Raw genomic sequence first — 14,235 nt, forward strand, 5'->3', positions numbered from 1 at the left:
CTGTGCTTTTACAAACTCACTCTTAGATAAGTTGATGGTCAACCCTGCCTCGGTCAATTTCTTGAAAAATGCCTGAATTTGTTTAATATGATCTTCCATGGTCATAGTGTGGATGATGACATCATACAGATAAGCGTCCACCCCCTCAAGGTCTGCAATAAGCTTATTAATCAGCCGTTGAAATGTAGCAGGCCCGTTTTTCAATCCAAAGGGAAGAACCTTGTACTGATGCAACCCATTTGGTGTGACTAAAGCCGAGATTTCCTTGGCTCTATCAGTAAGAGGAATCTGCCAATACCCTTTCAGCAAGTCAAATTTAGTTACAAATTTAGCTGGGCATATTCTAACAATACAGTCATCAATCCTCGGGAAGGGATATGAGTCAGTCTTGGTCACTGCATTAACCCGTTTTAAATCAGTACAACAGCGAAAACTGCCATCGGGTTTTGGAACCAACACACATGGTCAGCTCCATTCACTGCTGTTTGGTTCGATGATGTCATTCTCCAACATATACTGAACCTCCTTCCGAAGATACTCCATCTTCACAGGGTTCATCCGCTAGGGGTGTTGTTTCACAGGAGTGGCTTCCCCCACCTCAATATCATGATATACCAAGTCAGTATGACCAGGTACATCTGTGAACAAATGTGCAAACTCAAAAATTAGGCTGGATAGTTGTCCTTGTTGTTCCCTCGTCAGATGACCTAGTTTCTCATCTAAATTGCTCAACACTTCCGTGTTCGTCAATCTGGGACAAGCCTGGTCATCAAAGTTATCAAACTTCACACCGGCCTCAACCTCTGGATTCTCTTGCACCCCGACTACAGGCACGACAGGTGAGACAGGAACCATTTTTTCCGCAGGCTTCCTCTCATAATATTTCTTCAGTCGGTTGACATGACAGCTGCCGCTTTTTCCGTCGGTCGGGAGTTGTCACCACGTAATCTGTTTCATTAACCCTCCTTTCGATTGCATAGGGACCAAAATATCTAGCCTGTAGTGGCTGACCTGGAACAGGAAGCAACACAAACACTCGGTCCTCAGGACTGAAATTTCTTATCTGAGATTTCTTGTCATGTCTCACTTTCATTTTATCCTGTGTCACTTTCAAGTTTCTTCCTGCAACTTCACAAGCCTTTACCAATCTGTGCCTAACCATTGACACATACTCTACCACTGTTGAATGTGACTCCTCCTGTAGCCACTGTTCTTTCACCAATTTCAATGGTCCTTGCACTGAGTGTCCAAACACAAGTTCAACAGGACTGAATCCCAATGACTCCTGAACAGATTCCCTCGTAGCAAACAACAATAAGGGTATTCCTTCATCCCAATCCTTGTCACATTCAAAACAGTACGTTCTGATCATATTCTTCAATGTCTGGTGAAACCTTTCCACGGCCCCTTGGCTCTCGGGATGGTGAGTACTTGATCTTACTTGCTCCACTCCCAACAGGTGTACCACTTGTTCAAAAAGCGTTGACATGAAATTGGAACCATGATCAGACTGGATGACCTTCGGTGGGCCAACCAAAGTGAAAAATTTAATCAAGGCCTTCGCAATAACTGCTGCAGTAATTTTTCTAAGAGGCACTGCCTCTGGGAACCTTGTGGAAGTGCACATGATGGTCAGCAAATACTGATGCCCAGCCTTAGTTTTAGGTAAAGGGCCGACACAGTCAATAATGACACGGCTGAATGGCTCTTCAAAAGCTGGAATTGGTTTTAAAGGTGCGGATGGGACTTTCTGATTAGGTTTTCCCACCAGCTGGCAAGAATGGAAAGATTTGCAGAACTCCGCCACATCACGTCGCAATCCTGGCCAGAAAAAAATGTAGCAATATTCTGTCACATGTCTTGTTCACTCCAAGGTGCCCGGCCAACGGTGTCTCATGCGCCAAACTCAATATCTCCTTCCGGTACGGCGGTGGCACCACAATTTGGTCATGAACTTTCCACTCATCATTTGCTGGCACCTCCGGTGGTCTCCATTTTCTGATTAGTATTTCCCCTTTCACGAAGTAACCAACAGGTACCTTCATGGCCTCTTCCTCTGTAACAGCTTTATCAATCAAACTCCGGAGCTCCGAATCTCCGTGTTGTTCTTCAAAAAGTCTCTTTCGGATCAGCACCGTTTGTTCAACCTCTTTCCCCGATGTCTCCGACGGACACTCCATTTCCTCTTTTGTTCCAGATGCCACCTTTTCCTTAAGTTCCTTGATGTCACTCCCTTTCCTATTACAGTGATCCCTCGTTTATCGCGGGGGTTACGTTCCAGAACCCCCCGCGATAGACGAAAATCCGCGAAGTAGCGACCATATTTTTATTTTATTATTTATATATATTTTAAAGCTTTATGACCCTCCCCACACTCTTATTAACCTTTCCCATACTCTTATAAACACTTCCTATACTCTTATAAACACTTCCTATACTCTTAAACACTTTTTACACTCTTAAACATACGTAATTTTAACAACATGTAAAATTATAATGGGTACTCACCATTGAAGATACTGTAGCGACCCATGGGTTCCCCAAGCAAGACCAGCATTAGAATCTCCTTGCTCCAGCCGGTGACGTCACCGGCGGGGATCCCCGGCGCCAGAGTGGCTGGTCACGTGACCGCCAAAGCGTGCCGCGCGTGCGGGTATAATCAGCTACACCTGTTGATCACGTGACCACCAAGCACGCCACGCTTGAGACTTGAGAGGCGTGGCTTTCGGTTTCTGGTTGTGCTTTTAATTCAGCCCGATAAACGGGCTTTTCAGTGTTCCCGAGTTGGTTTTGAGAATAAATATCTTCTCGGACGAGTTTGTGTCTTGCCCGTCATTTCGTCCGTATCAAGCAAGAGCCCCGGCTCTTCAATACTACAACTTGCGTGATGAAGATGATGATGAATTAGCTGTGCAGTACTGATGACGATGAAGGTGATGACGATGATGAATGTACTGCACAGCCAGAAAGAGCATTACAGTTACCCATTACGTGGGTAACTAGCGCAAGTGGAAGCTGCCGCATCTGCGTTTTCCATATGCACGACTCTTTGTCTCTTTGTCTCCTTCTACTGTACACTATGTACAGTATTTTATTTCTTGTAATATGTTTTAAATACTCTATTTTTCTTATTTTTTACGTTTTTTAATTTTTTAGGCTAGAAAATGCTTATTTTACCACAAAAATATTTAAAATAATAGTATATAAAAATACATTTATACCGCAAAATCCCGTGATATAGCGAAAAATCCGCGATATAATTTTACATATACTAGCGAGAAAAACCCGCGATGTACCGAAGCCGCGAAAAGTGAACCGCGATATAGCGAGGGATGACTGTACCTCTTTCAGAATTTTCCTCCAATACCTCTAAGGAACCCAAATCCACATCGCCTTCCTTCTCCTCTTCAGAGCGCTTCCTACCCATGGCACGAGTCACTGCACAGGATGGAAAGATACCCGGAATCTCCTGCTCTAACTGTGCGGTGTTATTTTCCATACTGGGCTTTTCAACCAACATCGGATTACCAGAAACTCGACCACCGGCCAAATCATTCCCGATAATAAAATAGATTCCCTCTTCAGGAAGAGTGGCTTGTAAACCTACGGTGACCGGTCCTGACACCAAATCAGACTTCAAATGGATGACATGAAGAGGAGCTTTAACATAGCCACCAACCCCCTGTAAAAGAACACTAACACCAGTTGCCGTCTTCTCTGACAATGGCAAAATGCCTTCAAGCATCAAAGATTGATGTGCTCCTGTGTCCCTCAATACCCTAACAGGTCTCTGGTTCGTTAAGTCTCCATCCAGTGACACAAACCCCTCTGAAATAAAAGGTTTGTAACCCTCTTGAACAAGGTCGTTCTGTGATGCAGTAACTTTGGCATGGGAACCTTCACAAGGCCCTGTCCTCCAAGGACGATTTCTCGCATTGGCCAATGCATTCGGAGTTGCACTAGTTTGACTCCGCTCCTGATTTTTCCTTTTCAGGGCGAAACATTGGGACATCAAATGCCCAGGTTTCTTGCAAAAAGCGCAAGTAGGCCTGGAGGAAAAACTCGTGGTCTGCCTCGGGCTCCCCGGAAGAGAAGTCTGTCTTGGAACTGTAGTCTTCTGATCCCTAAAAGTCGCGGTATCAGATTTGTCCCCATAGTCCTCTCTAGGCCGCCTCCATGAAAATCTGTTCTCCGAACCTGATTTACCGTAACTCCCCTGGCTAAACCGAGATGGGAAGTTAGGTTTGTGGAACCCCATCCTGTGTGTCAAGGCATAGTCATCTGCCACGGTTGCTGCCTCATACAACTCTGGTACTTTCTTCTCATCCAGATGTACTTTAATGTCCATGTGGACACACCGTTTGAATTCCTCCACCAAGATCAATTGTCGTAACAGGTTGGAGTCTTTCCCAATCTCCTTCGAGTCACACCACCTATCAAACATGGTTTCCTTCATTCTGGCAAACTCCACATGGGTCTCACACTCCCTCTTCCTGGCATTCCTGAATTTTTGCCGGTAAGCTTCAGGGACCAATTCATAGGCTTTGAGAATGGCTTTCTTCACTATCTCATAATCTGCACATTGGTCAATCGGTAAAGCCGAAAATATATCTTGAGCTTTACCCACCAGAACACTTTGCACTAACATAGTCCAAGACCCCACAGGCCATTTTAGCATTTGAGCCACCTTCTCAAAATGTAAAAAAAAAACTTGGCTACCTCCTTTTCATTGAAGGGTGGAACCAGCCTCACATGCCTACCAACATCCCAAGAGTTCTCACTAGTTGTCGAACGAGCTGGCATGGATACTACTTCTCTCCGTTCTCCCAGTAATTCCATCTCCTTAAGTTTAAGTTCCTTCTGATACTCCATGTCACGTTCCTTTAACTCCCTTTCGGCTCTCCTTTCCTCTGCTCTTCTCTCCTCGAGTTCTCGTTCCTGTTCTGCTCTTTCCTTTTCAGCTCTTCTTTCCTCTGCTCTTTCCTCTGCTCTTCTTTCCTCGAGTTCTCGTTCCAGTTCTGCTCTTTCCTTTGCTCTTCTTTCCTCGGCTTTCCATTCCAACTCTTTTAACCTTTCCTGGCTCTGCAGTTGCATCTCCATTTTCCGGAGCTCCACATTTCCTTTTTCCTCGGGTAACCAATCCAAGGCTACCTCTTCCCATGATCCTTGTCCCACTAGAGACTCCACCACCAATGTCTGAATCTCTGCTTTCTTCATACTAACTCGGACCTCCAAGTTAAAATATTTGGCCAATATCATGAGTTCCGATCTTTTTAATGCCTGGAACTGTGCCTCATTAGGGGATGCCGCAAACCTTTCTGCGTCAAACACCATGGTGACTATCATTTAGCACCTGTTAACCTTAACACAAAAAAAAAATTCCAATTTCTGAAAAAATTTGGGAATGTTAGGAAATTCCAAATTTGGGAATGTTAGGGAATTCTATCCCAGACGAGCCCCCAATTTCTGTTACGTGCTCCTCCCCAAACCCCGGTCACGGTGTACCTCCAAGCCCCGAGAGGAGTCACGGCAGAAAGATGTGTTATTCTGTATGTCAAAGATCAATGGTGAAACCACACCAATTGTTACCAACAAACGAGTATTGTATTGAGGTCACACAAGAATAACAGTACAATAACAATATTAATCAATTGTACAACCAATATATCATTCCTATGATTGTACCATCAGTTTCGTACAATTAGTGGGGCGGCTTAGCCCAAATATTCAAAAGAATTGTGCATTTTGTGATACAAGCACCAAATTTGGCACACTAGTAGACTATCATATTATGAAAAGATCTGGATATTGGGCCATCTCAGATTCAGAGATTTGATTTTTGCAAGATTTGCAGATTTTGCAAGCTGAGATTGCAACGCCAGGGACGGCCGACTCCTTCCTACGAGCTGCCCACGTCACCCGCACAAGAAGAGCTCATCAAATCACTGCAGCGGCACTGCACATCCTGCAACACCGTGCGTATGAACGCCACTGTATGACATATGCTGATGATGCAGAAGACCTGCCTGAGTTCGAAGACTGGTGTCACCAGAGAGGAGAAGACATTCCCAACTTTCAGTACTGGGCAACTGTGCTGGAACTAGAGATGTTGGTACTGGTCTACGTGCGTTCTCTGCGGCAGGCTTCATTCACGACGTACCTTGATGCCCTGACGGAACTGGTCCCATGGTTCCATGCCTTAGACCACACACACTATGCCAGGTGGGTCCCTGTTCACCTGAGGGACACGGTTGCACTCCCAATGAAGCACCCAGATGTAGCCAGAGAATTCAGGGCTGGCAACTTCACTGTACAGAAGACGAAGAAGGTGTTCTCTTCGATCCCAATCGAATCGAAATCTTGCAAAAATCAAATCTCTGAATCTGAGATGGCCCAATATCCAGATCTTTTCATAATATGATAGTCTACTAGTGTACCAAATTTGGTGCTTGTATCACAAAATGCACAACAGGTTTGCTATGCTGCTACACTAAATATAACTCACTGTGCTCCAAGTGAGCGAAAATAACATTCCCAATGTCTCTGTCCCAGCTTTAAGCCAAAGTCGATCCACGCTCCAGTGATCGTCAGAACGATGTTGTATCGAGACCAGAATCCCGTTCTGTTGACAGTCACACTGCCAAAGATGGGCAAAGGTATCCTCAAGAGGCGACTGGGAAATCACACCTTCGGGTATGGACGTTCAACGGCTCCCAATCGGCGAACCGCAATTTCCCACTCAAAATCCACGTTACACACACACACCAGGTTAACGGCTGGATGCGTTGAAATGGTTGAAGCGAGGTGAAAAACCTGGAGCGATGCGAAATCAGGCGCGAGGCAAAATGGCCAACGGTCCGTTCTCGAGACGTAACGGCACTCCAATGATTCTCTTCGGAATCAACCGCAAAACCTGTCACTCAGGTTTATCTGTCACAGCGATAACAACTCTGTCGCAGGAATCCCTTTCCCAGGAAACCCAAAGTTCACTTGTGACCCCCATTCGCCAGCATTTGCTCAAAAGCTCAACGCAGCTTGGCTCCTTCTCCGACTTCACTCGCTCCGCCTCCTTTTCCTCTTTCTTCTTCCTCTTCTTCTTCGTCCGGTTTCCGGTTTCTTTTTAAAACGCCAACTTTTTTTTACCTTTTGAAAATGGTTATCTCCAATTCACTTAAACGATAACAATAATAATACATGCAACCAAAAACGTTTACAGTGGATGAGAACCACAACAACGGAAGTGACGAATCCGTAAAAGTTGAAATATGTTGAAAAAGTCAAAACTTTACATCGGGTGGACTTACTTTTTCACGTGACTGTATCTCCCTCTATATCTCTCTCTATATCTCTCTCTATAGCTCTCTCTCTATAACTCTCTCTATATCTCTCTCTCTATATCTCTCTCTCTATATATCTCTCTCTATATCTCTCTCTCTCTATATCTCTCTATATATTTCTCTCTATATCTCTCTCTATATCTCTCTCTATATCTCTCTCTATGTCTCTCTCCATATCTCTCTCCATATCTCTCTCTATATCTCTCTCTATAACTCTCTCTATAACTCTCTCTATAACTCTCTCTATATCTCTCTCTATATCTCTCTCTATATCTCTCTCTATATCTCTCTCTATATCTCTCTCTATATCTCTCTCTATATCTCTCTATATCTCTCTCTATATCTCTCTCTATATCTCTCTCCATATCTCTCTATATATCTCTCTCTATATCTCTCTCTATATATCTCTCTCTATATCTCTCTCTCAATATCTCTATCTCTATATCTCTCTATCTCTATATCTCTCTATCTCTCTATCTCTCTCTCTCTCTCTATCTCTCTCTCTCTATCTCTCTCTCTCTATCTCTCTCTCTCTATCTCTCTCTCTCTATCTCTCTCTCTCTATCTCTCTCTCTCTCTATCTCTCTCTCCATATCTCCATATGTATCTCTCTCTCTCTCTCTCTCGCTCTCGCGCTCGCTCAAGTTTTGCAAAGATTGCATCGCGGATTGAGCCGCATATAAATATGTAGCTCTACGTCGAAGTAGTTTCAACTATTTGATCATTTTGAGCATAACCTTGCAAACATTGTGCCGATGACATCTTGCAACGCCCATCTATATTTTTGTCTTTGTCTACAGTCTCTTCAGCCCCATCTCGCATCTGCCCTGATGATACAACCTCAGATGATGAATTATCCATTCTTCATCCGCCGCCATGTCCCCTCATCTCATCCATCTCAAACCCTTTCTGCATGGACACCGAAACGCTTCCTTCCACCCCTCTGCTTCCTCTGCAGGACAAACCTAGAATGTCAAAGGATTGCCAACCACCTCGGCTTCAGCAATCGTCACGGCGAGTTTATACTGGTGCATGGAGGCTTCAGCCGCCATTTTTTGCCTCACAGCCTGCACTTACCCATTGTACCACCGTACAAAGCAATCGGCATTTAGTGGAAGCGGTCCCTAGTTCTCGAACAGCTGTGGAAAACAACAAATAAAATAACTCGCAAGATCCTTCAATACCGAAAGGCGAGAGAAGATTATGGAGGGAAGAGTGGAGTTCAAGATCGGCCACTGCAAAGGGACCAAGAGGGCATAAATAATGGAGAAAGGCCTAACTTCAGCCAGCATCATGTCATCGCATCACCTCTTTAATGAGGAGAATGCAGTTGAGGAGGCACCCAGTCACCGTCTTTCACACAGGCACAGGGCCAAACTAGTCACAGTTGATACGCGGTTCGGGTGAACGTGTCACTCGCTCTCCTTTGAATATGGCAGCCGAGTTAACAGATTGTATCTTGTTTCATAAGAAATGAAAATGATAACTTTGTCCTTTTGGGAAAGTTGCATCTTTAAAAAGGCCAGACTATTTTGCCAATAATGTGAATAACTTGGATTTTTTTTTGTTTCTGACTGCTTTGCACTGATGTGAAATATTAAATTAATTTTGACACTTTCGGTTTTATGTCGGTTCTTTTGAATTTATTTTTATTTCTTCTTATGGATAAAGGGCTGTAAGCCTGGTGTTGGCTTGGCGGTTAGGGTGCCGGCTTGGGATCCTAGGTTTCGAATCCCGCTCGATCGCTGAATTAACGCCAGGGGGTTGACTCAGCCTGTCATCCTTCCGAGGTCAGCAAATTGAGTACCAGTTCACTGGTAATTCCTTGTGTGTTGCAAGAAGCGATTAACAGAGTTGGTGGCAGGAAGGGCATCTGGCCATAAAACATTGCTTCAAAAAAAGGGGACCACGGTGCCAGAAAAAGGCCAACCCCTGCTTTGCGGGGGGAAATGGCCTCTGAAGGTCGTTTTTTTATGGATAAAGGGCCACAATAAACGATTAACCTCAACAATAAGGTGTGCAGGTAAACTCGAGTCCTTTCTGGCAGTGTGGTTATGTATATACAGTCATGTGAAAAAGTAAGTACACCCCATGTAAAGGTTTGACTTTTTCAACATATTTCAACATACAGCTATTTGATCTTCATTTCAACAATATTGATAGATAAAGGTGATATAATATAACAAATATGAAACATTTACATGTTGTAGTCCATTGTATAATTTAAATAAACATCAATGCAAATTTCGCATGTGGAAAAAGTAAGTACACCCTTGGCCCCTTTTGGTAGTGGTATTGCCACCGCAATAGGTGGTATTGCCCCCTTTGGCAGAAACAACCTCAAGTCGGCGTTTCTTGTAACTCTCTACCAGTCTCTGACATCGACTGGGAGAAATTTTAGCCCACTCCTCCATGCAGAATTCTTTCAGCTGTGCGATATTTGAGGGGTTTCTTGCATGCACAGCTCGTTTCAAATCCACCCCACAACATCTCAATGGGATTTAGATCTGGGCTTTGACTTGGCCATTCCAGAACCCTCCATTTCTTTCTTTTCAGCCATTCCTTGGTGGATTTACTGTTATGTTTAGGGTCATTGTCATGTTGCAAGGTCCACCTTCGGTTGGGCTTCAACTTTCCGACAGATGGCCTCACATTATCCTCAAGCACCCTCTGGTACAATGAATAATTCATAGTGGATTATGTGATGGTGAGCTGCCCAGGCCCTGATGCAGCAAAGCTGCCCCAAACCATAATATTTCCACCACCATGCTTTACAGTTGGTATCAGGTTATTGTGGTCAAATGCTGTCTTTGGTTTTTGCCAAACATGTCTTCTGGTACTGTGGCCAAATAGCTCGACCTTTGACTCATCTGTCCAAAGCACATTGTTCCAGAAGTGCTGGTCTTTGCCTAGGTGTTCATTGGCAAACTTTAGTCTTGCCCTGATCTTTCTGGACAGCAAAGGTTTCCTCCTGGCACACCTCCCATTTAGATCAAATTTGTGCAGCCTCTTTCTCATGGTAGACTCGTGCACTTTGACATCGACAGTGGCAAGAGCTACCTGTAGGTCCCGTGATGACATTCTGGGGTTCTTGGAGACTTCTTTCAGCATCTTGCGGTCTGCTCTCGGGCTGAACTTGCTGGGGCAGCCTGGCCTGAACAAGTTGGCAGTTGTTTGGAATCTTCTCCACTTGTACATGATCTTCCAGACAGTCGAATGATTGATTTCAAATTGTTTGGAGATCTTTTTAAATCCCTTCCCAGACTCGTAGGCATCTATAACCTTCTTTCTGAAGGCCTCAGAGAGCTCTTTTGATCTAGGCATGGTGACGCCGCACACTTCAACAACAAAGAGCAAACCAAACTAAATGTCTGAGGTTTAAATAAGACAGGTTCCAGCAAGATCCTCTCTAACGATGTTCTAATCATTTGCACCTGAGCTGGTGCACCTGATTCTAATTTTAGGTATTTGAAGTGGTGATAAATGTAGGGGTGTCCTTACTTTTTCCACATGCGAAATTTGCATTTATGTTTATTTAAATTATGCAATGGACTACAAAATGTAAATGTTTCATGATATTTGTTATATTATATCACCTTTATCTATCAATATTGTTGAAATGAAGATCAAATAGCTGTATGTTGAAATATGTTGAAAAAGTCAAAACTTTACATGGTGTGTACCCCTCGTATCCGATCCCCCTCCACCCCGAGTGAGACCCGGGAAGCACTCAGAACTGTTCACACGGTGTTTTTTTACAAGAGCCTGTTACACGCACGGAATATTTTTAGTCTATGCGCCAAGACGGCAGCGCCCGGTACACGGCAGCACGACCCACATTAGCAAGAAGCAAGTCGTGATGCGTACAATTGACGGGATCCGTTGACTTCGGACTCGAGACTGAGAGAAGGAACAACTGATATATTTATTGGATTCGTTATACACAAGCTTGTGGAAAACAGGATGTCGTAAGAAGCTCACAAATGACCAACTCTACAACATAATGCTCTGAAATAATTCGGTCAAGCTTCACTTTATAAAGGGAATATTGGGGTGTGGCTTTAGTTCACAAGAGAAAGAGTGGGCTCATCGGTTACTTCATCCAAGGCCACTCATGGGTAAGTTTTGATAAGATGGTCAGCAATATGCGTCAACATGTTGATGGCTTTCTCATAGAACCTTGGTTTTGGAAAGTACAAAGGGAGTGGATAATCGTATTTATGCCAACATAAAAGAATTCGACAGTCTCGTGGGAGACTAGAAAGATACAGTTGGTCTTTCACAGAGTAAGGGATAATTCCTTATAAGGACATAACAAGCTGAAAAGGACATAAAAGGAAAAAGTATTTTAAAAAGGATACAGCAATCACTCAAAACAAAACATATAATTAATTGGTTATACTTGGTAATTGGTCAAACAGTAATAGAACACAAAGGGGGGGGGGGGGGGGGATTTCAAGCTGTCAACAAGGAGAATATTGAGAACTTTGGAGGAGTATAAGAGCTTGCAGCTGAGACCACAGTATGGGAACACAAGCTGGATTTCGACAGTAAAAGAGAACATGCCATCACAAGGCATAAAGTCACACAAAGTATATAATCCTTGAAAGGCATAACAGGCAAAATAATGTAACATAAGTCATAATGTAACATAAAGGATATAACAGGGTTTCAAAGGATATAAAGGATATAGTAATTTAAGCAAAACAAACATATAATTGGTTATATTTGTTAATTGCTCAAACATCATAAAGCCAAAGGGGGAGGGGGATCTCAAGGCCCCACACAATGATGCGTAATGAATGAATGAATGAATGAATTGACTTCCGCTTCCGGTCCATTCTGGAGTGGACGCTGGCGTTACTTGTTCGCCGCTTCTCCGACTGGGTCATTGAACATAGTCTGCTTTTCTGGTGGTCGTGGCGGCTTTTTGGCCGTTGGGTCTGCTCCCTGCTCGGTCCCGGCTCTGCTCCTGGCTTCGCCTGCCCGGCTCTTCCACTGTTGCCTCAGGCCCACTCCCGTTGTTTGCGGCCGTTGTTTGCGGCTGCGGCTGTTTGCCGCTGTGGTCTTGGTTTGCGGCTGCGGATGTTTGCCGCTGCGGTCTTGGTTTGCGGCTGCGGCTGTTTGCCGCTGTGGTCTTGGTTTGTGGCTGCGGCTGTTTGCCGCTGCGGCCTTTGCTGTCTTGATTAGCGGCTGCGGTCGTTTGCCGCTGCGGCACGGCCTGCTCGTCCTCCTCGGCCTTGCCCTCGTACTCGTCCCTTCGCTCCTGCCTGGCATGGCTCTAAGGTACTCCGCCGCAAGGCTTCTTCTGCTCAGCACTTACTCCACCCCATCATGCATCTCTGCAATCAAATACCATGGACTCCTGCGACGACCCAGATATATTCATGGAGGCTCTGGTCGTAAGTTTGTTTACTTACAAACGGGTCACTTCATTCCCGTACTCTGGTCGGCTCAGCACAGTCCCACTCATCGTCCCAGCGCACCTGGTCACAGCAACGCACACGATCGCACCTCATGTCTGCAAACCCTGGCTAAATCACCTGAGTTCATCCCCACCATACAAACAAACATGAAGCTCACCCTGTTCAATACCCGGTCCCTCAACAACAAAAGCCTCATCCTGAACGACAACATTCTGGATAATAAACTGGACTTTCTCTGTCTCACTGAAAACTGGCAACAACCTCTGGACTACTTCTCACTCAACCTCACTACAACCCAATGGATATTCTTACATCAATAAACCATGCTCGGAGGGCCGAGGTGGTGGAATTGCCGTAATACACCGACAGGACATCAAGACCTGCCTCATCTCCATCTCATCTGCTCCATCATTTGAACACCTGGCTTTTAAACTCTCTGGTCACACACAGTCAGTCATGGCTGTCGTCTACCGCCCTCCCAAACCACACCCATCATTCCTGTCTGACTTCTCCTACTTTCTGACCCAGCTCTGTTCCCTCTCCCCTCAATCCTCCTCGGTGATTTCAATATCCACATGGACTCCACTGACTCCACAATAACCACTGACTTCACTGATTTACTCACCTGCTTTAACCTCACTCAACATGTCAACTTTCCTACCCATAACCGTGGTCACATTCTGGACCTTGTCTGCTCTACTGGATTAATTTTGCACCATCTCTCTGGCTCCGACCTCACCCTCTCTGACCACTTAGCCATCACTCTGACCATCAACATCCCCACCCCAGCACCAAGGCATTATCGCACTATCAACTTCCGTAAGCTAAACGCTCTTTCACCGACCTCATTCTCATCCACCCTCTCTGAAAAAATGTCCACTTCTCCCTTCGTTGACCTCCACACCCCTTCTGACCTCACTGACTACTACAACCACACTCTCTCCTCCTGCCTTGACCAGCTTGCGCCTATAAAAACCAAAACAGTTTCTTTCACCCATTCTGCTCCCTGGTTTACCCCTGAACTCCGCCTGATGAAAACTCGTGCTCGCCAACTTGAAAGACTCCGCAATAAAACAGGTCTCACAATTCACTCCCAAGCCTACAAGGACCACCGACAGCACTACAAAGATGCCCTCTCCCGCGCCCGCTCCGCCTACTACTCTCAAATTATCCACTCTGGCTCTGGAAACCCAAAAGCACTCTTCTCGACAATAAACAAACTCCTCAGCCCCCTGAACACCACCACCCAGTCATTCACAGTAGACAACTGCATCTCCTTCCTTTCATTCTTCCAATGCAAAATTGACAACATCTACAACAGCTTAACCACCACCGCACCCGTTCCCCCTCAAACCACCTGCCCCCCCCTTATCCTGCCAACCCCTGTCTCAGTTCTCCCCAGTCTCCCCTACTGACCTCTCTGAACTCCTCATAGGAATGAAAACTGCCACCTGCACTCTTGTCCCCATCCC

General features: G+C 45.0%; 1 protein-coding gene across 3 annotated transcripts in view; it reads left to right on the forward strand.

The window, feature by feature from the left end:
- Nucleotides 1–8,951, forward strand: part of LOC137428149 (uncharacterized) — a 73,130-nt gene extending 64,179 nt beyond the window's left edge. For all 3 annotated transcript variants that reach the window (XM_068118086.2, XM_068118087.2, XM_078778108.1), the window contains one exon: nt 8,138–8,951. In XM_068118086.2, the coding sequence (XP_067974187.2) occupies nt 8,138–8,496 (359 nt within the window). In that variant the 3' untranslated portion in view covers nt 8,497–8,951. The remainder of the gene's footprint in view (nt 1–8,137) is intronic.
- Nucleotides 8,952–14,235: the final 5,284 nt, after the last annotated feature.

The sequence above is a fragment of the Myxine glutinosa genome, chromosome 5 (assembly GCF_964187855.1).
Source record: "Myxine glutinosa chromosome 5, kmMyxGlut1.1, whole genome shotgun sequence".
In the NCBI taxonomy this organism is placed as follows: Eukaryota; Metazoa; Chordata; class Myxini; order Myxiniformes; family Myxinidae; genus Myxine; species Myxine glutinosa.